This window comes from Chiloscyllium plagiosum, chromosome 19 (assembly GCF_004010195.1).
Source record: "Chiloscyllium plagiosum isolate BGI_BamShark_2017 chromosome 19, ASM401019v2, whole genome shotgun sequence".
NCBI lineage: Eukaryota > Metazoa > Chordata > Chondrichthyes > Orectolobiformes > Hemiscylliidae > Chiloscyllium > Chiloscyllium plagiosum.
In genome coordinates this window covers 15,549,867-15,574,406 of record NC_057728.1, presented here as the reverse complement: position 1 = coordinate 15,574,406, position 24,540 = coordinate 15,549,867, and the positions used below count along the sequence as shown (strand labels likewise).

Here is a 24,540-nt window from a genome sequence, read left to right as displayed (position 1 = left end):
GCTCTGCCACAAACCATGTGCAAGAAAAATCTAACTTCTAGCTTCTTTATGTCATGGTCAACATCGTATAAGGCATAAAGAGCATTTAGAAACAGGGTCTTTGAATGGTAAGAAAAATAATGTTTTAAGTAAAGAATTATTTTATGGCAATTTTGCTGATTAACAGATATTGGTCAATGGAAGTTTATTTTTCATTTCACCTTTGGTCAAAGAAATACTGTCACATGCCACACATAAGCTGGAGTGCTAGCTAACATTGCCTCTAACTCTAAATTAGAACAAATTATTTTTTGTACTTTGTAGCAACAGTTGTACCTGCATCTTGATTCTATTACCAGAAGTCACTATAAATACAGCATATGCACCTTTGTTCATGACTTGCTATTGTTTATCTATTCTTGACGTCTATTTAGATAAGGTTGTCACTTCATGGACGATTCTGTGGAAACCTCTCCTGCTACATCTTTTAAAAGTACCTCTAATTGATTTTCCTTCATTTTCAATAATACAGCGATCACTATGGCTGAATATATCAGTTGCTGAGCTGACTGATATGGTGAACAACCGTTTTTCTCAGCTCAGTATGCAGACACTGAACCTGGTGTGTAGGCCACAAGCTATATATTTGCTGCAAGATGAGGAGATAGATCAGCTATTGTGACATTTTTTTCTTGCATGCATGGCATACTTTATCATTGAAAATTTAGAGCTCACAACACTGGTATGAAGCCCAATTTGAGACTTCTTTACACGCACAGCAAGGGAACATTCTTATGGAACAGTGTAAAGATGTTAGCTTTTCCACATTTGTTTAATAGTACAAGAATGCTACACTTAATATGTTGGAGGTGATATTATTTAACAATACTAATATTTGCACAGCTAGTGCTGCTGGCTCCCAAATAGATTTTTGAAACAATACCATACTATAGCCATGACTCCATATAAACTTAGCCCAGAGTTTACATGAGAAGAAAAAGCTAAAATAGGAAACAAACTAAATGCATGAGAAATGTTAAAAGCAATCAATTAGCATCAAAGTTTGTGATGAAGAGAACTGTCACTGCTAAGTAATGGGAACTTTGATTAACAATACTTATGGTTGGGATTACATCATCATACTGCTGAGGATAACAGAAAAGAATTCTCAGGCTGGTATGACAGACTCCTGCATGGAATCCCTGCTCTCTCCTCTAAACAAATTACACTTGGAAAATATAATGGCACATTTTTAAAAAGCTTCCAAGAAAAGACTTCACAACAATTCTATTTATGAGATAGATGGCCAAGTATGCATGCTACCAAATGTTAAACGTGAGCAGGTTCCAAATATTCAAAGAGTCCATGGCCAAATGTTTGTACTAAGTGGATGTAGTTGTTTGATTGAGCTGCTACTCCATCAGGGAATAAATTCAACCTGCAATTCACATTGATGCTATTGGGGCACACATATGTCTTCAAAGAGCTTTATGTATAACCTGACTGGACAATGAGCTTGTATGATAACCAAATAACGAACAGAGTGGGTTGGTAGGTTAGCCACACAGTTACGGTCTTGCACTGTTTCAATAGATTTCAGCCCAGAAGTGCTGGCCCTGCTTGTTTCACTCCTGCATCTTATTACATCCGACAGTCATTTGTCAGAAGGCTTCAATGCCAGCACTCTAAAGATAAATACCAACATGTGCTTTGGTGTTGTTAAGTAACCCCATGCCTTGAGGGGTTTCATGCACACACAATCTCTCAGTGACACTGCACAATGTTCTTGAGACAGCTTTAACAAGAAAAAGACAGTCACCCACTTCCAGCTGGCATCCACCTTTGTCAAGAAAATCTGAAATGGGAGGGGGTTCCTTTTCTAGATTCATCCCAAGTAATTCCATAACACAGACTTCTGTGCTCTTTAGGCTGTTCCCAGGGATGCCCACAGAGAAAAAGATCAGTGCTGCTGGAGGATCATTAGCTTGCTGAAAGATGCTCATTAGTTTGACAGAAACTTGCTGATTTTCAACCTGCCCTACTGCCAGGTGTTGCAGACTGACATATTCATAATAGAGGACTGCATGCTGAAGGATACAGTAAAGCATGGAGAAGGCACACAGACTCAATAGGTAAAGACCAAAATAGGTAAAGGACAACTGACCATTGCATTTAAAGGGATTGGAATTTGTGTAAACTCCTTCAGGATGATTGCACCAAAGCGCTTTTGATGTGAAACATAATTTATAAATTTCACCTGGGACTATAAATGCAATCAGGTATATCTGAGTGCCATGTATTGTGTTGTAAAGATTAAACTATTGCATTTTGTGCAATGTCAAATTTGCGCTCTTTATATATTGTACCTTTACTAACTTTTTGAATAAATTATAGCTTAGAAAACATCTGATGATGTCTTTATGTGTTTACAATCAATAGCGTTGAAAAATAAGTAGATCTCATTATTTTCAAACTGCTAGACAAAATGGCAAGTCATTATTTTCTAAGCATCTCTGTTTTATGTGTAAAAGCAAATAAAACAGTACTTACTGGAAAAACAATGCTCTTTATGAACAAAAACAGAAATTGCTAGAAAAGCTCAGCAGGTCTGGCAGCATCTGTGGAAAGAAATCACAGTTACCTTCTCGGGCAAAGTGAACTTTCTTCAGAACAGTACTCTGATTTCTCTCCACAGATGCTGCCAGACTTGCTGAGCTTTTCCAGTAATTTCTATTTTTGTTTCTGATTTCCTGCATCTGCAGTTCTTTTGCCCTTTACGAATGCAGGTTCACAAAAGTTTGTCTCATAAGTCTAATATTTGGCAATTTAATGAAGTGATGCCTGATGCCTGTAGTAAAATGTACAGTTCAGAATTAATGTCGTGGATCATCCGCACGGTTCCAACATGCATCTTTCAGGGTACATCTGGTTTCCGACTTAGAAAGAAGGCTAAGGACAATTAGCAATTAGCAACGACATGCATTGCTTTTGATAGCAATGCTTACACATTAGATAATTAAACGTGGAAATATAACACTGCCAAAAAAAATTACAGGGCTCTCACAGTCCTCTGGTATTTCATTTATAAGGATTGTGTTACTGGAAATCATTTACATTTTGCAGCTTCTGAATAAATAAAACGTCACATTAACTTGGTTTGGCATACTCACAGAATTGAGAGATAGGCACATCTGGTAGCTGTGCACTTCCTCCCTTGGCATTCAGCTTCTGGACCTGAGATGGAGGGACAGGTTTGTAGGATTGGCCTGTAGCTCTGTACATAGCTTGAACCCACAACACTCGATCTTGTTCGTCATCACTTGCAAACACAACTGTGTCACCTTCTTTAACTGCGTTGAAGAATGCCCGGCCACCATCCAGACCTATGAGTGAATAAGCAAGATCAAGTTATAGTTTCCTTTCTCATGCTCGCCTCTTGTTTAACAAGTCAACTCTTCCTCACGAATCAACTTCCTTCCTGAAACTTGAAACTTCTCTTGGCTTTCCTTGATACTGATTCCTTTAGACCTAGGATCTGGTCTGTAACCCTTCCCAATTCTAGAACATTTTGTAATGCATTATCCAAAAAGCTGAACGTAGCACTTCAAGTATAATCAGACTTGTACTTTGTCAAGACTTGACCCAAAACCTGTATACATGTATTTGGATAGACACCTTACTATTCCGCTTGAATTGTTGAATTGTATCTTGGACTTGCTCTGACTTTGAGAGTGCACCCAAAATTTCTCCACATAATTATACCTACGCCTCCACACACATCCCACGCAGAAGTTTGCTCTCCTTCAATTTAATTAATTGAATATTTATGATTACTTTTGAGAAACGGATAAACATTTTCAGTCCTTAAATGTTGCAAAAAATCTTAGCAACATAATTTGTGCAGGATAGGTCTTTTTATATATCAGCCGGAGTGCTTTTCACGGATAAGCAGTGAGGATTTGGTGGGGTAAAGCTTGACACTGAAAATCTTTATTTTTCACAGAATCACACAGCAAAGAAAGGAACTGTTCAATCAATTGAGACAGCTAGGCCACCAGTGTAACCCACTTGTGGCTCTGCTGTGTTGGCTTTTGAAACAGTTGAAAACAAAAAGGACGTACTTCACTTGAAACACCACAAGACACACGTTAGTTACATTGATTTATTGTGATGTGCAGGACGGAACCAATCCAAAATCAGGAACACCACACAAAATGTGCTGCGGAGAGCAAATATATACATTTTGACACAGAAATTGCAGACTTCGACTGCAATCTACATTCTTCTTACACCAAAAAATAAAATCACATTAGAAAGTCAACTCTTCAATATATTCCACCCTTTCTGCTATCTGATTAAAACATTCTGATCTGTGAGCACAAAACAATCAATTGTTTTCTCTCTGACAGTATACTACCTGGCTGGTGCTCTGTGTAGTCCACTGTGTATCCTTCCAGTTGCATTAATTCCTGAGGTTCAGATTTCTTTTCTCTGTAACTACACATAGCAAATGTGTATTGGCTAACCTGAAACAACAGGCATGATCGAGTTAGCTGGGTGGGCATATTTAACTGGAGCCCCAGGTAACTGCAGTTAAGTACAATGCAAAACTTGCCATACACAAATACACCTCCTTGGAATAAATATGTTTATGTCATTTATACCCATCATCCCAAGGCAAAATAAGAAGAAATGAAAAATGAACTCGAATAGATCACTCACTAACCTGAACCAGGACGAAATAGCGCTTCTTCCATCTCTTCCAAACCTTCTGCCCAAGTGCATACAGGTATCTGTAGCCAAGAAACAAGATTTCAGACAACAAGTAGGCAACAACAATATCCAGCACGGCATACATTCAGAAGTTTTTCAGGAAGGGAAACAAGAGATGGTTTTCAATAAGCCAAGTATGTTCAGGGTGTGGGGTGTATGGAGATGGGAGCACGTAGTGATGTGTGCAGGCGTGTGTAGGAGAATGGCAGGTGTCAGATGAGTAGGAGTGTGTTGTGATGTGTGGGGGAGTGTGTAGATTAGAGATGCTGCTGAGTGTGTGTAGATGTGGTCAAGTCTGGGGGAATGGGGTACATGTAGATAGAGATATGCCTGTGTGTGGGATGCAGGTGGAGGTGTGTGTGTGATGCGTGTGTGTGCGTGATGCGTGTGTGTGCGTGATGCGTGTGCGTGTGATGCGTGTGATCAATGAAACAGGCTGCATTGTCCTGAATAGTGTCACAGTATTCCATCACACTCCTGACTTATGTCTTGTAGATGGTGGACAGGGGTACCTGGAGGTAGGTTCCTCACTACCGAATTCCTAGCCTCTAACCTGTCGATCAATATCTGATCATTAGCAATTCCTGGGATATTGACACTGAGTGATTCAGTGAGGCTATTTATTATCAAGGGGTGATGGTTCCATTCTCTGTTGTTTAATATTATTGTTTCATTGATCACACGCACGCACACTCACCACGCACACGCATCACACACACACACACACGCATCACACACACACGCATCACACACACACACACACCTCCACCTGCATCCCACACACAGGTGTGGTGTGAATCTTACTTGGCATTTATTAGCTGAGGCTTGAACGTTATACAGGTCTTGCTGCATATCAACAATGGCTGCCTCAGTATGAGGAATTGAGAGAGATGCTATATTTAGCAAACATCCCCACTTCTAATTTTAAAATGGAGAGGTCATTGATGAAACAACTGAAAATGACTGAGCCTAGGAAACTTCCTTGGGGAACTTCTGTACTGATATCCTAGTGCTGAGATGACTGATCGCCAATAACTACAATGAACTTCTCGTCTGCTAATGTATGACTCCAAACCGTGGACAGACCTTTCCTTGACTCCACTGATTTTAGTTTTAGATTCAGAGGTCATAGAGTCCTACAGCATGGAGACAGACTCTTTGGCCCAAACTGGTCCATGCTGACCAAAATGTTTGTCCATGGCAACCCAATTTAACTGCACTTGGCCGGTATCGTTCTAAACCTTTCCTCTCCACATACTTGTCCAAATGCTTTTTAAATGCAGTTAAAGTGCTCAACTACTACTGCTGGCAGCTCATTCCATATGTGTACCACCCTCTGTGTAAAACACCTACCCCTCACGTTTCCTTTTATTCTTACCCCTCTAATCTTAAACTGATGCCCTTGCATCCTTGATTACCCAATCCTGGGAAAAAGACTGAATACATTCACCATATTTATGCCTCTCATGGCCTTATACACTTCTATAAAGGTACTCCTACACTCTGAACAAAAACGTTGTGGCTTGTCTAACCTCTCCCTATAACTTTTGATAGGGCTTCTTGATGCCAAACTCAATCAAATACAGTTGGTTCTACTATAACACGTGTTCCTTCAAATTGGCTTTAACGAGATTGAAGAATTTAGACCGTTATTTGTCAAACACAAACTTTCCTTCCCTGTATTGGCTATAATGTGATTCCAGCCCCATTAGTTTAAAAGGTGCTGCTATTGAGTGATTTTCTTATAACGTGAGATCGCACGAGAATGGAACTATCATATTATGTCAGAACCGATGTAATGCTTTGAAGTGAAGGGCAGGGACTCAATCCTCTTTAATTTAGCTCTTGTCCACGCTTGGACCAAGGTTAATCATGTGACTCCTGGGAGCCATTTTGTAAGACTGTGTAGATGCATTTTGAAGCCATATTCACTTTTTCTACAAAATAGATAATAATATTAAAACTACATATATGTGACAATAGTACTAAGAATAATGTAAGTAGGACAAACATAGAATGCCATGTTTATAGCATTTTTGATTCAAAAAGACTTGGCAGGGTGACCAACAAAGCAGTGAAATCCAATGTCCACACCAAGCAAAATATCAACAACATTTTCCACAGGCACTGTCACATCTCCCTTGCAATGTGTATGGGTTAGCATAGTTAAGAATTTTAAGCCAGCATTTTACAAAGAAATTGTGTTCTCCTATTCAATATCACTTTAAACTTAACTCATAGACATTTGTCTGCTCCTATTAGTCTACCTCCTTACACAAGTCCAAACCGACAGTTCAGTCTGTGGATAATTACGCGACTGATCTGATATCAATCATTCCAATAATACATTATCATTCTGGCTAGATTTTAGTCCACTCCCAACCAGGATTGAATAGCAGCCCTCTCAGTAAGACACATTGACTCGGCTGACATGTGATATCTACCAGTGTTTGAATGTATTCACGGAATTGGGAAAGACAAGTCTTGTCAGAAAGACTTTCGGTTTTATGAAAAGCAATGTTACATGCAAAATCTGAGATTTTAAAAAATACATAAATATTGGTTAATGAGCTGCGTAAATGAGACAACTGTACAGTCAGATGGAGATGTACAAAGAGATAAATCAGATTACCATAAAATCAGCATGTGTGGAAAAATACAGAATGGTTATTTTTTTTTCTTCACTTTAAACTGGATTATATTTGTTCTGGAAAGTAGCCAAGTAAAGATGTTACTTGCTCCAGTAATTCTGCTAATCATCTGGAGTTGCAGATCATGGACGACAGTCATTACATAAATGAATCTTGACATTCTGTCACATAATATGACCATCTTTTGTTTTCCCCTTATATATATATTGGACATATAAATATTGGGTGCCATGCCTCAAGGTTACTTTGCATAACATTGCTTTTAAAGCTCTTGAAGAGTTGATCATTCTGGTTGCCAGAAGAACCAGATATCTCCCCAGAACTCTCTCATAGAGAGGAGGCATAACAGCCTCATTAAACAGGTGTACTTCACAAAATGCTGTATTACAGCTACCCTTTGTTTATCAATCCCTATTAAGGCAGCTGGTCTCAGATGTCCAAATGGCAGTCTACCTTAAACCTGTAATCTGCTTATTTAGCACAGGATTAGCTAACAAAGAAATTAACACACAGTCAGAAAGCTGGGTTCAACATGGTTCTCAGTGTTACAGCACCAGGATTAACAAATTTACTATCAACATCACAAGATAATCCTAGAGATCACATTCCGCCTCACATTTTTACACTAACCAAGGGGAGCTTTACTGGAATCACTCAGGCCACTGCAACATGATGGAAATGCAAACTATAGCAAAATCACAAAGATTACAGATGAGAGAGATACCACAAGTGGCAGCTTTGTTCGTACTTAAATAAAATGTTCCTTTGCTGTAAAAATTTGCAATTTATAGTTGAAGGTCTTCTAAAGTAATACAAATCAAGTTAAAGGAAGAAGAAAATTTTTCAGCAAAGTGGACTCGGAGAATATGTTATGTATGTAATAATTTGTGTAGGCTTTGGTTTAAAATCCTAGAGATTAGAAAAATTGAACTAGAAGCACACATTTTGTTTTATTCATTCATGGGATGTTGTCATCACTGGCTGGATCAGCATTTATTGTTCATCTCTAATTGCAATTGAAAAAGTGGTGGTGAGCTGCCTTCTTGAACTGCTGCAGTCTATTTGCTGTAACTGGACCCACAATGTCATTAGGGAAGGAGTTCCAAGATTTTGACCAAGCGATAGTGAAGCAATGGTGATGTATTTCTAAGTCAGGTTGGTCAGTGGCTTGAAGAGAAACTTGCAGGTGGTGGTGTTCACATGGATCTGCTGCCCTATCTCTCTGGATGGAAGTAGTTGTGGGTTTGGAAGGTACTGCTGAGCGGACCTTAGTGCACTTCTGTAGTGCATCACATTGCTGCTATTATCATGGTGGAGGACACAAATGCCAATAAGGTGCCAATCAAACAGACAGCTTTGCAAAAATTCACAGAGGGGCAGCCTGTGTGTACCATCATCAAGATTCACGGCAACAACTCAACAAGGCTCCTTCAGTGGCTCCTTTTGGACCAGCAACCTCTATCATCTCCAAGAGTAAGGGGAACAGATGGACAGGACCAACACCACATCTAACTCTGCATTAAGCCACTCACATTCCTACTTGAAAACATAAAGCCATCCTTCAATATCATTGGGTCAAAGTCCTGGAACTCCCTTTCTGATAGCATTGTTGGTGAACCTACACCCTATAGGTTCAAGAACACAGTAAACCAACACAATTCTCAAGGGCAATTAACTATGGAAAAGAAATGCCTGCTAGCGGCACCACAACCTGTCAGTTAAGTAAAACAATAGCACTCTTCAACATTCACCCCTTCAGGATGATTATCAATCCAACCCTCCAATGAGGATTCACTCCTAGTTACACTCTTATTGCGCTCATTCCTGGCACCAACTTAAGTTTCTCTCTAACTGCTCACAAGGTTACCACCATTAGCCCCTCCTTCCCTGCCTCTGCAGGCAAATGCTGGTGGGGAATTGGAGTTCAATCTTCCATTGGATATTTCTCTGTGTCACTCTCCAGATCTAGCCATTGAATAATATTGGTAGTCTGTGAGGCAGCAATGGCAAGGGACCAGATTATGAGGACGAAGTGAAGGTTTGTTGAAATGTCTCATTCTCCCTCTGGTTCCTCTCCCTTCATGACATACTCATCGCAGGATTCTCTCTTGGCTGAGGCCAAAGGCTTTCCCACTCCCTTTGAGTTCTGGTGGCCAAAGCATTCTGGTGGTGCAGTGTGACTGCAACACTGACGCGATTTCCTCTGCTTCATAGGCAGGCTGCCGTTTGGTGCTGGGAATCCTGCCAGTAGATTCACAGAATAGAATTATAAACACGGAAAAGGCCCTTTGGCCCATCCAGTATATACTGCCAAAAATAAACTATCACCGACCACTCGACTCTCGTTCCCGCACTAGGCAATTGTTCATCCAAGTACTTCTTAAAGATTGTGAGGCTTCCTGCTTCAACAATTGCAATCTAAACTCCCCCAACCCCACCCCATCTTCTTGCTGAAAAAGCTCTTCCTCAAGGCCCCCTAAACACCTGCCTTTCACTTATGCCTCCTTGTTATTGACCCTTCAGCTAAGGGGAACAGCAGCTTTCTATTCACCCTGTCCATGGTCCTCGTAGTTACATACTCCTCTATCAGGTTCCCCTTCAACCTTCTTTGCACAGCAGAAAAGAACCTGAGCCTATCCAGCCTCTCTCTCCTCGGCTGAAATACTCTTCCCAGGCAACATCCTGGGCAACCTCCTCTATACCCGCTTCCAGTGCAATCACATCCTTCCTATAGAACTGCACACAGTATTCCAGCTGTGGCATAACCAAAGTTCCATGCAACTTCAACATGATCTTTCTGTTCGCATAATCTATGCCATGATTGATAAATGCAAGTGTCACTAAATGCTCTCCTAACAACCCTATTAACCTGTCCTGCCACCTCGGGGACCTGTGGACAAGCAACCCAAGATCCCTTTGTTCCTATGAGCTTCCTAACGACTTGCCATTCATGGAGGATTCCTTTGCCCTGTTCCTTCTTCCAGCCCACCCTACATTACCTGATGGTTGTAGCGATTGCAGGAGGTGAAAGGGAGAGCAAGTCACTTCCTTCCTCACCACAACTCCTCTGAAAGGAAGCAAATGCACCATTGGTCTCTCTCTCTCTCTTTCTCTCTCTCTCCCCCTCCGAATATTTAATGGAATGTATTACTATCCACACCTTGACAAAATAAAACAGAGATTCTATACACCTTAAAATAATTTTGCAAATAAAATTCAAATCCTAAAATGTGTCAGCTGTGACTTAATTTGTCCCCCTCAGCTCTCTGTCTGATGAAATGCTGCACTGTCAGAGATGCCATCTTTTGGAAGGGGACATTAAAACAGAGGCCATGACCCACAAGTACAAAAGATCTCACTTATCAATTGAAGAAGAATAGGGGTTATTCTCGATGGTCTCCTAATCAACATTGATCTTTCAACCAATGTCATTTAAACATAATTGTCTAGCATTAAACATTTGCAGGGCCTGTCGCATTTACTACTGATATCAGTCACCATTACAAAGTGACCGCATTCTGGATCAGTGGTGCTGGAAGAGCACAGCAATTCAGGCAGCATCCGAGGACAGGCTTTTGCCCAAAACTTCGATTTTGCCTGTCCTCGGATGCTGCCTGAATTGCTGTGCTCTTCCAGCACCACTGATCCAGAATCTGGTTTCCAGCATCTGCAGTCATTGTTTTTACCTCTACAAAGTGACCGCAGTCCACCACTGACCATGCTTTAACACCGAAGGGGGTTTAAGACATTTGGAGACAGTGTAATGAGATTCAGAAATGTTCTGAGGAAGGGTCACTCAAAACGAAACGTCAACTCTGATTTCTCTCCGCATGTGCTGCCAGACCTGCTGAGCTCGTCCAGGTATTTCTGTTCTCATTTCTGAATCACAGCGCATACAGTTCTTTCGGCTTTTATTCAGAAATGTAATCTCTTTTCTACTTTCCCCATTTAAATGAAGTAGGTTGGAGAGTTCTGCCTTTTTTTGAGCCCCATGGTTTGGGAACCATTACAGAAGGCTGATCTCAGACAGACCAATCAACATTGAGATGGGCTATGGCGAAATTCATGGGAAAAAAATTATTATTGTTGGAAGCACGAAATACATTTTTTTCCATTAGTAGTTAAATGAATGCATTGCAAAGAAGAGAATGTGGTTTTCCTTGCAGATCTATATGGGAGCTGGCCTTTTCTTCCTCAGAAATGCACCAATCTAGCTTGAATTACGAGCTCATTGTTTGTACAAAGTTTCAGATGTTCAAATAATGAAAGACAAACATGCTGAAAATCAATATATAGGGAAATCAATACACATAGCTACTTCTCTCTGTAAGAGCTTCTTCTTATAAAGAAAATACCATGTCAAGGTCCAAAGAGCAATTTATGCAGTCTGAGAAATCTAGGACATTCTGATCAAGTTCAGTTAACAGCTGGCAAAAGTAATCATCCACTTGTGAAAATGATTTTCAGTTCATTCTCAAACACCTTTCAGACTCTCATGATCCCATTTAGCTGATAACAATACAGGATGGCTCTGGGCATCGCAGCATTCAGTGTTCGAGCCAATGGGAACCAAACACCCAGAGGCACTCTCAGTCCTCAGTGCACAGCCTGTGAAAGGAGCTGTCCGAATACTACATTCCTTCTTTTATTTTGCTACTGCAAAAGTAAGTCATTTTCATCTTCATGCAGCAGTAGATGGAAATAAAAAAAAAAACAGCGCGACAAAATAATGTCTAAACATTAACACAACCAGGAGACTGAGTGAATAATCCTCAAAATAATTGAGTTATCATCCAATATTCAGAAAAGGCCTTGAGGAAGAGCTTTTTCAACAAGAAGGTGGGGTGGGGGTGGGGGAGTTTAAATTGCAATAGTTGCAACCGCCTTCTACAGTAAACTCGAGCATTCAGTGTGCACATCAACTGTTAAATAATCACCTCAATTATTTTTTAAACAAGTTTCAACCAAAATCTATATATACACAATTGTATTCAATGGCCAAGCTTTACTTGTTACTTGCAGAATAAAACATTGCAGGTAAAAATCTCCTGACTCCATCCACTTCTTGTGTCAATAAGTCTCTCTTTATGTGCGCTTTTGTTTTGAATATCACCATCTGATTAACTAATGAAAACAACTAAATACTCTCCACTAGGGCAGTGCAACAACAACAACAAAAAAAAGGGATAGTAGGAAAAAAAGAAGGGACTTAATTAAAATGGGGTTGAAGAGGGGAAATAGAGCACTTCAGCCCTTGTGGTGCTAACATTCTGTAAATACCATCTAATCAATACTCTCCAACTGCACACATTTAACTTCAACTGAAACAATTAGCAATTGAGAGTCACCATTTTAAAAAAAAATCAGCAAACTAACAGGGTGAAGATTTGGCACTGTTTTTCAATTAGATCTGCATCTGAGCTACAATGTAACCCAAATCGAAGTCCAATTTCTCTGCTGGCTTTATGAGTTGGAATCTAATATTTTGAGAAAATCTGGGTGAGAACGCTCAGTCCTGATATTAAGCATCATGAAGTGTTGTATTCTTCAAAACTAATTGTCAAAGGTGCAAACAAATCTGTTTAGACATAAATATTGTAGGAAAATGTCAAAAATCTCATAACAGCTTGGTGCTTTAAAGAGCCACTGAAGGTTGAGTTTTTTTTGTCAATTATAGGAGCCAAAGTTAGCATCCGCTAATGACAAATATCAAGTAACTCCAACTCAGGCTGAAGATATTCAAAGATCACTTAGGGTGTGTCCAAGTCAGGTTGATCAGGAGAATAAAGTAGGTTTTAATACAGTAAATCCTCATTTACAGTCACTCCGATTAATGTTGTTACACTTTAACATTGGGGCTAGTCAATGGGGCTAGTCACTGTCTATCACTGTCACATCGCTGTCTTATCCCCAACTTTATACAAAGACTAAATGACAAGCATTGTGGGGTCAACTCCAAACGTAGCCATGACTGGGTGGTGACACTCTCTCTCTCAGTTTTCTGAACTGGTGTACAGAAAAATAGAAGCCTCAGTGACCTTGGACCGGGACAGAGAAAGCGGAATGAATGAAGCAGGACTTCGAATACTGGAAACGGTGTGTGAGAGATTCAGGTGAAGCTGGCTATCTGCAATGCCACATTTATTCCATTTAACAATAAAGGAATTTAGCGATGTAAAGTATTTCAACTTACTGGGTATAATGCTTTTTCTCTGAAAAGGAACGTCCTGCAGAATGTAATGTGAGCTTTAACATTGATTCCTTTAGGAAACCAGGATTAACGTAAATGCTGCTTCACTTTAAGAATTTCAGGAAGGCAGCCACAACTTTAAGTGAGGACTTTGTGCATGTAAGAGTGCTCCACTGGACCCAAGAATTCAGTGATATTCACGCACATGACCAAAATATATTCACACACATGACCAAAATATATTCCTTTTGCCAGCTCTGACAATCCTTGCCTCAATAAACAGAAAGGTTCACCAAAATCAAAGCAAATTTCTCAAATAACTTCCATTATCTCAGGATATTATCAACATTATGATGAAGGTAACACCACAGCTAATTTGGCCATTGCAATATTTGACAAACACTCAAAGTAAACGTTTCAGTGACGTTGCTCAAGGGACAGATGTTCGGAGAAAGTAAGGACTTCAGATGCTGGAGATCAGAGCTTAAAAATGTGTTGCTGGAAAAGTGCAGCAGGTCAGGCAGCATCAAAGGAGCCTCCAAACAGACCCCACCACCAAGGATATATTTCCCTTCCCACCCCTATCAGCGTTCCGGAAAGACCACTCCCTCCGCGACTCCCTTGTCAGATCCACACCCCCCACCGACCCAACCTCCACTCCCGGCATCTTCCCCTGCAATTGCAAGAAATGCAAAACTTGCGCCCACACCTCCCCCCTCACTTCCCTCCAAGGCCCCAAGGGATCCTTCCATATCCGTCAGAAATTCACCTGTACCTCCACACACATCATTTACTGCATCTGCTTGCACCCAATGTGGCCTCCTATACATTGGGGAGACAGGCCGCCTACTTGCGGAACGTTTCAGAAAACACCTCTGGGACACCCGCACCAACCAACACAACCGCCCCGTGGCTGAACACTTTAACCCCCCCTCCCACTCCACCAAGGACATGCAGGTCCTTGGACCCCCACCCCCTCTCCGGCCTATCACCCTCACCTTAACCTCCTTCCACCTATTGTATTCCCAACGCTCCTCCCCCAAGTCCCTCCTCCCTACCTTTTATCTTAGCCTGCTTGGCACACCCTCCTCATTCCTGAAGAAGGGCTTATGCCTGAAACGTCGATTCTCCTTCTCCTTTGTGCTGCTTGACCTGCTGCGCTTTTACAGCAACACATTTTTAAGGGATAGATGTTAGTCAAGAACAGTAAATGGAACTCATCTGCCCAGCTTTAAAATGGCACCGTGACTTGTTTTAAACATACACCTGAGAAGCCTATTGGGACTCAGATATAATGTCTCCTCTAAAGGACAACACCTTGAATATAGCTTTCGTGCCAGCCTGCAATTTTGTACTCCAGTCCCTGGAGTGAAGATTGAACCCACAACTTTCTGACTCAGAAGGCATTAAAAAGAAAACAAACAAAAAAGGATAGTATATCCATAATATTGAGTCAACATTTGGACACAGGCTCTGCAGTTTAGCAATGGTTTGAAATCAGTTAGAGGCTGGTAAAGCAGGAAGGTATGCACTGAGAACTGATCAAATTCACCTCTCGCTGTGCCACATGCGGTGTCAATACCTGAAGCCACTTTTCTTGCGGCCCATTCAAAGGTTTCCCAGCCAGCTACAATGCCAACTCATCCTGTCACATGCATTCAAAATGAGTTCCAATCATCACATACTTTTAAGCGCCAGCACCATAAGAGCTAGCTCAGAAAATGGCACTGCTGCTTTCTGATTTGGAATTATCGGATGACTCTGATGATTACTGTCCTTCGTTTGGGCTGGTTAGTCCCAGAGCATAAAAGTGTGTTGCTGGAAAAGCACAGCAGGTCAGGCAGCATCCAAGGAGCAGGAGAGTTGACGTTTTGGAAGGGCTTATGCCGTAAACGACAACTCTCCTGCTCCTCAGATACTGCCTGACCTGCTGTGCTTTTCCAGCACCATACCTTTTGACTCTGATCCCCAGCATCTGCAGTCCTCACTTTCTCCTAGTCCCAGAGCACGACGAACATGAATTCAAAACACAGCTTACAAATTTGCCCAAGAATCCAAGGTGAGAGTCCCTCTGTCGAGAACTCAACCTGTTCTTTGATTTGTGCAAAGAAACGATTTCAGCACAAAGTGATGGATGGGTCTGCTGTACTCCCGAAAGCGCTCCCACCCTAGAGCTAAAGTGAAGCCTTGGATACAACTTCTCCATATTCAGGTACCAACTTAAAGAAAGGATAAAGAGCCATCTATTGACCAGTGGTTGTTACTACATAAAGATAATTCACTCCAATTGTTGCTGAACTAGCTAAAGAGGCAGCAAAGAATGCTGAAGGGGCAAACTGTTCTGATTAAGTGAAGTTGAACTAATAATGTCAGTTAATCTTTTATCTGAGCCATATTAGCTTGGCTCCCACTTTCAAGGTTCTATTTTGTATAGATAAGTTCAGCAAGTTCACATCTAAAATCATTTCTAACATTCTGTGTGAACTATATAGAGGACATTGTGGGTTTAACATTTTTTTTTCCTGTTTTCCTTTTGATGCTTGTAAGAGATATGGAAAGAAGAACAAAGCATTAAAACTCCTTCTCCACTGTCTAATGCAAATAAAATGTCCATTCCTAAAAGTGACATTTAGATCAGGGCCACAGTTCATAAAAAAAAATCTTGTAATATTTGACGACTATGTACATTTTTCGATAAGCATTAATATAAGTCTGATAGATCTGATGTACTCAGATACATTAATAAATTAACCACATTTTACCCAAGGTGTCAAAAGATATTTTACCAGACTGTCAATCTCAATGGCTTAAGTACTAATCCTTTTGGCCTAATATATTCAAGTGGCACACAGGAAGTTAATGAATCCATTTCTATATTTAATCTAGCACCTTGTGGCATCAGCTAAGCTGCCAGACTTTGTCCCATTCTCACTGATCTGCATCAATTTTCTAATGAAGCAAAAAATGAGGTTATTAGTCTTTCTGTGGAGCAACGCTGCAGGCATCCACATCTGTCCTTGTATTTTTACCACCACTTTGATTGTTTTCTTTGCAACATCAGTATGTAGCTAGAACACAGTTATCAAATCTTAGCTTACAGTCCAATCTTATTTGTTTTCTCGATGAAACCTTTAATGCATTCAATGATTCATTGCTTATATCATTCCCTCATCCACCATTAGCAAACTGCCCCTCCCCTGCCCCATTCCCACCCCCAAATAATTCTGCAACTCACTCTTGCAAAGACCATTTGACTCCATGCGGATACGTGCTTTGGCCAAGACACCAGATGAACATATGGCAGACATGAGTTAGGTTGCTTCCAATGATATCCATGCGGACCCACATGGCGAAGGCAGCAGGGATTGCAGTTATATTTCTCTGACATCCACAAGGGGGAGCCAGACATCCATCTATGAGAGGAGCCGGAGGTGTCACCCCTTGGCTCAGACTCCAGCAAAATGCTACATGTTTTTTTCCCTACATGCTGGCACACCTGTTAAACCAAGATTATCAAAGATGATTGAATAATCTTTGTGGAAAAAAAACTCAGTACTACCTTTCTTCTTTTAATGTTATGTTGTGGGGAAAGAAGTGACATTCTTATATTGACACCCTCGACCCCGAAACACTGAATCAAAAAGGGGGGTCTTAAATATATAATCACCACTTTATTCAGACAATGACACAATCACTCTGACAGCCATTCATCAGCTGCAGATGAGTCCTCCACTGCAACAGCTTGTTGGCACCGTGATGCATGATCAATATATTTCATCTGCTCCCAGTACAGATTGCATGATCTGCTCAGAGTCCAAAGGGGATTGGAGACTGGAATGTTAGAAAACATCAGCTAATGCCCGCCCTGAAATGCCAGCTTTGAAAGGAATGGGCACTTCTGTTTCCCTGCAAGTATTCTCCTGTCGAAGACCGTGAAACAGGCAAATGTGGGATGATGGCTCTGTAAAGGAGATGTCCGAACTGGAAACAAGATTCCCAGTAGGAGCTGCCTCTCCTCTTCAGCATTCATTGGGAATGAGCAAGTTCTGTATGCAGTGCCACACAGAAGGATCTCTCATTTATATCATTCTTGGGGCTTTGGGTACAGTGTAGGTGAGGGCTCAGAGAAGTGGGAGTCTGTGCTGGCAGTATCAGGGAGCTCTCCCGGTAATTTAGTGCCTTACAATAGGGCACACCATATTGTGAGAACAAAGGATTAAGGTATCTTTATCGAGCTTAACATTCAGGACCATGAAATAATCAGTGCTTTTAAATATTCTGCTGAAAGTTTGAAACTGCTTTGATATTGGGATTGTCATTTTTTTTTTAAAACGTTCAATTTTTAACATTATTAATATTAATAACACATGAATGGAAATCCTTTTTTCTGTCTCAATCTCTCCTTCTAATTGAATGAATGTGATTCAGTTTGTCAGGATCGTTGATGATGTTGCCGTAAGTTCTGCCAATGGGACTCAATTATAGCACTGAGGTGCACAGGTTCGATCAGACACTCAGAAATAAAACCGTCCCAACATCGCAATTGTACAGTGGCGGGTTTTTTTCACTGCTGTGGGATACTTTGCAAACTATTGAGCATGCTAATTAAATCATACTCTGTACTTCAACATATGTTTCATTGAGACTGCAGGCTGAGATCAGTTGCCAAGTAAGTTTTGTGCAGGGTTTGTACTTTAGATGATATGAGCGGGATCTCTTTTATTTCTGCCTTGCCCTGCCTCACCATTAAGGGCAGTCAAACCTAAAGCATGGGGAGACTATGGTACATGGCACACTCATTAGGCTAGCAATCCTGAGGCTTTGGGAATATGAGTTCAAATCCCACCAAGGCAATTGGTGGAATTTCAATTCCATTTTATAAATATAAACCTGGAATCAAAATGAGCCTCACGAATGAGGACTATGATATCTATTCTTGATTAATGCATAAAACCCACCTGCTTCAATCATACCCTTTAGGGAAGGGAATCTGCCTTCATTATCTGGTCTGATCTACATGTGATATGAGATGACCCATAGGTTGACTCCTAACTGCAATGGCCTACCAAGCCTTTCAGTTCAAGGACAATTATGAATGGGTGACAAATGCTGGTCTTGCCAGTGATGCAGAGATGTGTCAGTGCAATTTGGATATGTTGAATGTGTAAGCAAATGCAGTACACTGTGGATAAATAGAAGATTATCCACTTTGGTAGTAAAATCAGGAAGGCCGATTATCTGAATGACTATAAATTGGGAAAGGGAGAGGTACTCAAAGACCTGGTGTCCTTGTGCATCAGTTGCTGAAAGTATGCAGGTGAAACAGGTGTTAAAGAAGGTAAATGGTCTGTTGGCCTTCATTGCAAAAGGATTTGAGTAAGGGAGCAGGGAAGTCTTGCTGCAATTATACAAGGCCTTGGTAAGACCACACCTGGTGTATTGCATGCAGTTCTCATCTCCTGATTCTTTGGATGATACCGCTAGGGGGTGGGGGTATGCAATGAAGTTTTACTAAACTGATTCCTGGGATGGCTGGACTGACATATGCAGATGGAGTGAGAGTAAGAGTGTGAAGATGACTATATTCACTGGCGTTCAGAAGGATGAGAAAGGGAATCTCATAGAAACCTATTAAATTCTAACAGGACTAGACCAGGGTAAACACAGGAAAGATATCCCCTATGACTGGGAGTCCACAACCAGGACTCACAGTCTATGGATACGCTGAAGGCCACTTGGGACTGAGATAAGGAAGTTCCTCACCTGGAGAGTGGTGAGCTTGTGAATGCTGCGAGCAGATGAGGCCAAAACATTGAACTTTTTCGAGGAATGCAATACAGTTCTTGGGGATCAAGGGGTATGGGAGAAAGCAGGAACAGGAGACTGAGTGAGATGATTAGCCATGAGCATATTGAAAGGCAAAACAGTCTCAAAGGGCGAGATGGCTGACTCCTGCTCCTGTTTTCTCAGTTTCTATGCTGCCCACACGCCATGAAAGGAACGAAGAGAACTGATGCAGTTTGATGTGCAATTTTGGACGACAGGTAGTAACATTCTCCCAGTTATCAAAGTCAATGCTGCTATACTTCAAGGAAAGTTTCAGAGTGTCTTCATATGTTTTCTTCAGTCCTCTCCTGGTAGTTTGGTCATTTGATAGTTCAAATAATGAGGACCTTATGATTGTACTCGTCCATGCGGACACAGGCTCCAGTCCATCACATTGGGCTTTTTAAGGGTTTTGCTTGAATGTTTCTGAACCTAGCTTTGGAAAGGATAATAGTGATTGTTCAATGGTGCTCTCATTGAATCTGGCAGGTACAACCTTATGTGGTGTGGATACACAGTCAAGGTCCAACTGTAGAACAGGAGAGCAGGACAACTGTCCACAGACTAGGATGCATGTTGAATTGCAGAGGTCCTAGGTGTCAAACAATGGCTGCCACAGATTGTCAAAGACTGAGCTGATGCAGCTGATTCAGTGTTGGAGCTCTTCATCAGTGGTGGTCGACAAGGTATCAGAGGGCTGAATATATTCCAGAGGCTTCCCTTCAGTATATACGGGAGGTGACTACTTGGCTGGCCAGATGTGGCCTGACATTTGAGCTTTGTTGGAAATAGATGGTAACATCTTGATAAATGTCCATATTACAGAGGAGGAACTGCTGGACATCTTGAAACACAAAAACGGATAAATCCCCAGGAGCAGATCAGGTGTACCCGAGAACTCTGTGGGAATCTAGAGAAGTGATTGCTGGACCTCATACTGAGATAGTTGTATAATCGGTAGTCACAGGTGAGGTGCTGGAAGACTGGAGATTGGCTAACGTGGTGTCACTATTTAAGATAGGTGGTAAGGAAAAGCTAGGGAACTATAGACCGGTGAGCCTGACATTGGTGTGGACAAGTTGTTGGAGGGAATCCTGAGGGACAGGATATACATGTATTTGGAAAGGCAAGGACTGATTAGGGATAGTCAACATGGTTTTGTGCATGGGAAATCATGTCTCATGAATTTGATTGAATTTTTTGAAAAAGTAACAAAGAGGATTGATGAGGGCAGAGCGGTGGATGCGATCCACATGGACGTCAGTAAGGCGTTCGACAAGACTCCCCATGGGAGACTGATTAGCAAGGTTAGATCTCATGGAATACAGGGAAAACTAGCCATTTGGATACAGAACTGGCTCAAAGGTAGAAGACAGAGTGTGGTGGTGGAGGGTTGTTTTTCAGACTGGAGGCCTGTGACCAGTGGAGTGCCATAAGGATCGGTGCTGGATCCACTGCCCTTCATCATTTATATAACTGAATTGGATGTGCAAAGTCAAAAATCACACAACACCAGGTTATAGTCCAACAGATTTAATTGGAAGCACAAATGTGTCCTCCACAACCCACCTGATGAAGGAACGGCGCTCCGAAAGCTAGTGCTTCCGATTAAACCTGTTGGACAAAACCTGGAGTTGTGTGATTTTTAACTTTGTACATCCCAGTCCAACACTGGCATCTCCAAATCATGACTTGGATGTGAACATAGGAGGTGTAGTTGCTAAGTTTGCAGATAACACCAAAATTGGAGGTGGAGTGGATGGCTAGGAAGGTTACCTCAGATTACAACAGGATCTTGATCAGATGGGCCAATGGGCTGAGGAATGGCAGGTGGAGTTTAATTCAGATAAATGCAGGATGTTGCAGTTTGGGAAAGCAAATCTTAGCAGGAGTTATACACTTAATGGTAAGGTCCTAGGGAGTGTTGCTGAACAAATAGACCTTGGAGTGCAGGTTCATAGATCTTTGAAAATAGAGTCGTGCGTTGATAGGATAGTGAAGAAGACATTTGGTATGCTTTCCTTTATCAGTCAGAGTATTGAGTACAGGAGTTGCGAGGTCATGTTGTGGCTGTACAGCACATTGGTTAAGCCACTGTTGGAATATTGTGTGCAATTCTGGTCTCCTTCCCATCGGAATAATGTTGTGAAACTTGAAAGGGTTCAGAAAAGATTTACAAGGATATTGCCAGGGTTGGAGGATTTGAGCAATAGGGCGAAGCTGAATAGGCTGGGTCTGTTTTCCCTGGTGCGTCGAAGGCTGAGGGGTGACCTTATCGAGGTTTATAAAATCATGAGGGGCATGGAGAGGGTGAATAGACAAGGTCTTTCCCTCGTGTGGGGAGTCCAGAACTAGAGGGTGTAGGTTTAGAGTGAAAGGGGAAAGATATAAAAGAGACCTAAGGGGCAACATTTTCATGCAGAGGGTGGTACGTGTATGGAATGAGCGGCCATAGGAAGTGGTGGAGGCTGGTACAATGACAGCATTTAAAAGGCATCTGGATGAATATATGAATAAGAAATATTTGGGGGTATATGGGCTGGGTGCTAGCAAGTGGGACTAGAATAGTTTGGGATATCTGTTGGGCATGGACGAGTTGGACCAAAGGATTTGTTTCCATGCTGTACATCTTTATGACTCGATAACATTCAAATAACTTATTGTGTGTAGAATTGAAGAGATAGAGAGTTACTTGCAAACCGAGAGGAAAGTGAGCAAAGGCAATGCAGTCATCTGCAAATTGTTGAGCGTATACATTTACGGTGGTCATTCACTCATTTATGGCAATCAATGTTCTTAATCTCGTCATTATTTGAAACTGAGACCAGCAGACAGCTGATTTTTGATGACACATACAGCCACTGTCAAATGGACTGAAAGTAGCATGAGCATGATCACTAAGCCTTTCTGAAACCTTACTGATTTTGAAGACATCTCTCACTGAAGACTGTGCAGCCATGTCTTCATGAAGTGACTGTAGCATTCCAGGACATCCAAACCACTGGAACACAATCTACTCATGATTAACCAAATTTTGTTTTGGTAGGGTCAGTGAATGCAAACGAAAACTTCCTGGTATTCTCGCTTTTTTTTTGGAGGCTTGTTGGCAACAAAGACCATGTTGGAGGTTCCTTTGGAAGGTCTAAAATCCTTCCTGTTACAGGTTCCTTTGGAAGGTCTGAAATCCTTCCTGTTGGAAGTTCCTTTGGAAGGTCTGAAATCCTTTCTGTTGGAAGTTCCTTTGGAAGGTCTGAAATCCTTTCTGCTGGAAGTTCCTTTGGAAGGTCTGAAATCCTTCCTGTTGCGGGTTCCTTTGGAAGGTCTGATATCCTTCCTGTTGCGGGTTCGTTTGGAAGGTCTGATATCCTTTCTGTGGTGGGGCAGTTGATAGACCAAGCTGGGGATACATAAACTGCTGATTAGGAAAGACTGAGAGTGACCCTTGTGCCCATGGATTTGGTTGTGCCATTGGGAACAAAGTCTCGGATTTACTGCCAATTGTAAAACTGAAAAAGATATGATATTTCAGCTGGAATCAATATGTCACTGTTAGCATCATGTATGTGTAGGCACGAAGACATGAAGGAAAATTCTATTCTGACCTTGATGAAGTCTTCACTGGCAAAGTAGTAAAGATCATCCCTCTGGGGACTCGAACTCTAGGACTGGCTGTGACTCTAGTGGCTGCAGTAGAAGTGCTGGGATAAAAATGGGTGGGAAAGGCCACTGGAAATGGTTTCCATCTGCTGAGAAACTATGCTTTGAATGGCCTCCAGGTAATAAGCACCTTCCTCTGCCAGAAGACAAGACTACATGGAAGAATGCTCAATCAAAACATGGCATGTCTTGGAATATTCTATTATTCTGGTCAAAGACTTAAGTGATGGCTGTATCACTCCAGCAATGCAGAGGGCAGATACACAAATAGACAGATTCAATCAGTACACCCACCACTGGATATCACTGAGCAGCAAGAAACCATAAGGTACAAACAGAAACAATCAAAGTCTCAGTCCTAATGGAGCCCAGTTGAAGAGAGCACTTTCAAAGAACTGACAAATAATTCAGAAACTCTTCTCACACAACTCAACTCCAGAAGACGAGCATCGAATGAAGTCAGCCGTGTGAGGCTGCTGTGCCCAAACCATTGAGTTTCAGCATCATCATTGCCAGGATTGATTCAAGGGAAATGATGATAATATCTGTGATCTCCTGGAACAAAAATGAGCAGCTTTCACTGCCTGTCAGATAATCCAAGGTCACAGTTGAGGCAGTGGCATGGAAGATAAAAGGATGTATTGTGGGACTGAAAACCAATGGGATGCACACAAGCTGATCATCGTGATATGTGAAGCTTTTTCTTGTGGCCGGTATGGCCACCTACAGGCAGAGATCAAATGGGAAGCATTTTCCCTTCACTCACAGGATGGTGATTTTCTTCTTCAGGATGACATTGGCAATAACATTTAGATCAACTCTGCAATCGTGAATCTACAGTGGCAATCACACTGTCCAGTACATCCTCCAGACCCCTGTGGTTGGATCTCTGGATGGCTCAGTGTCAAATGTTTTTGCTAAGGCTCCTGTTGAAAAGCATTAAGAGAATAATTCCACAACACGCAAGTACATGAAATTGTGCATGATGTTGTGGCTTTACATCACTGGGGGAGCTACAACTATTGGAAATACAAAGCCAGTGGCCCTGATGGTATTCCAGTTGAGATCAAAGATAGTGGATTTTTTTTCTTGCATCAAGACCTATTCTCATTCATTTGACAGATTCAGGAGAGAATTAAAAAGAAACCCTCCGACTCCTCCCAACTTCAAGGATGTAACGAATGTACGCATTGTCGAAAAGAGGGATAATTCATACTGCAAAAATTCCCTCTTCTCCATATCATGAGTAAAAAGTTCTGAAATGCATTCACCTGAATTGTCTATTTCATGTGGTTGACAAAGTCCCAAAGACTCTGATATACACCCTTCGCCAAAATTAAATGCTTTGTAAACTTGTTGCTTTGGTGATCTGACATCTCATTGATGAAAAACTGTTTGTAAGTTGTAGCAATATTAAAGTAGTCTCAAGTATTCTAATCTGTCAAAATTGGCCATTACAGTTCT

The 24,540-nt window shown here is 41.4% G+C and overlaps 1 protein-coding gene across 27 annotated transcripts in view; it reads right to left on the bottom strand.

Moving 5' to 3' along the window:
* The window catches only part of cadps2 (Ca++-dependent secretion activator 2), a 724,760-nt gene that overhangs the window by 272,823 nt on the left and 427,397 nt on the right, over positions 1-24,540 (bottom strand). For all 27 annotated transcript variants that reach the window (XM_043709173.1, XM_043709174.1, XM_043709162.1 and 24 more), the window contains exons 9-11: positions 4,706-4,772; positions 4,397-4,505; positions 3,150-3,362 (exon numbers count right to left, since the gene is read on the bottom strand). In XM_043709173.1, coding sequence (XP_043565108.1) covers positions 3,150-3,362; positions 4,397-4,505; positions 4,706-4,772 — 389 coding nt within the window. The remainder of the gene's footprint in view (positions 1-3,149; positions 3,363-4,396; positions 4,506-4,705; positions 4,773-24,540) is intronic.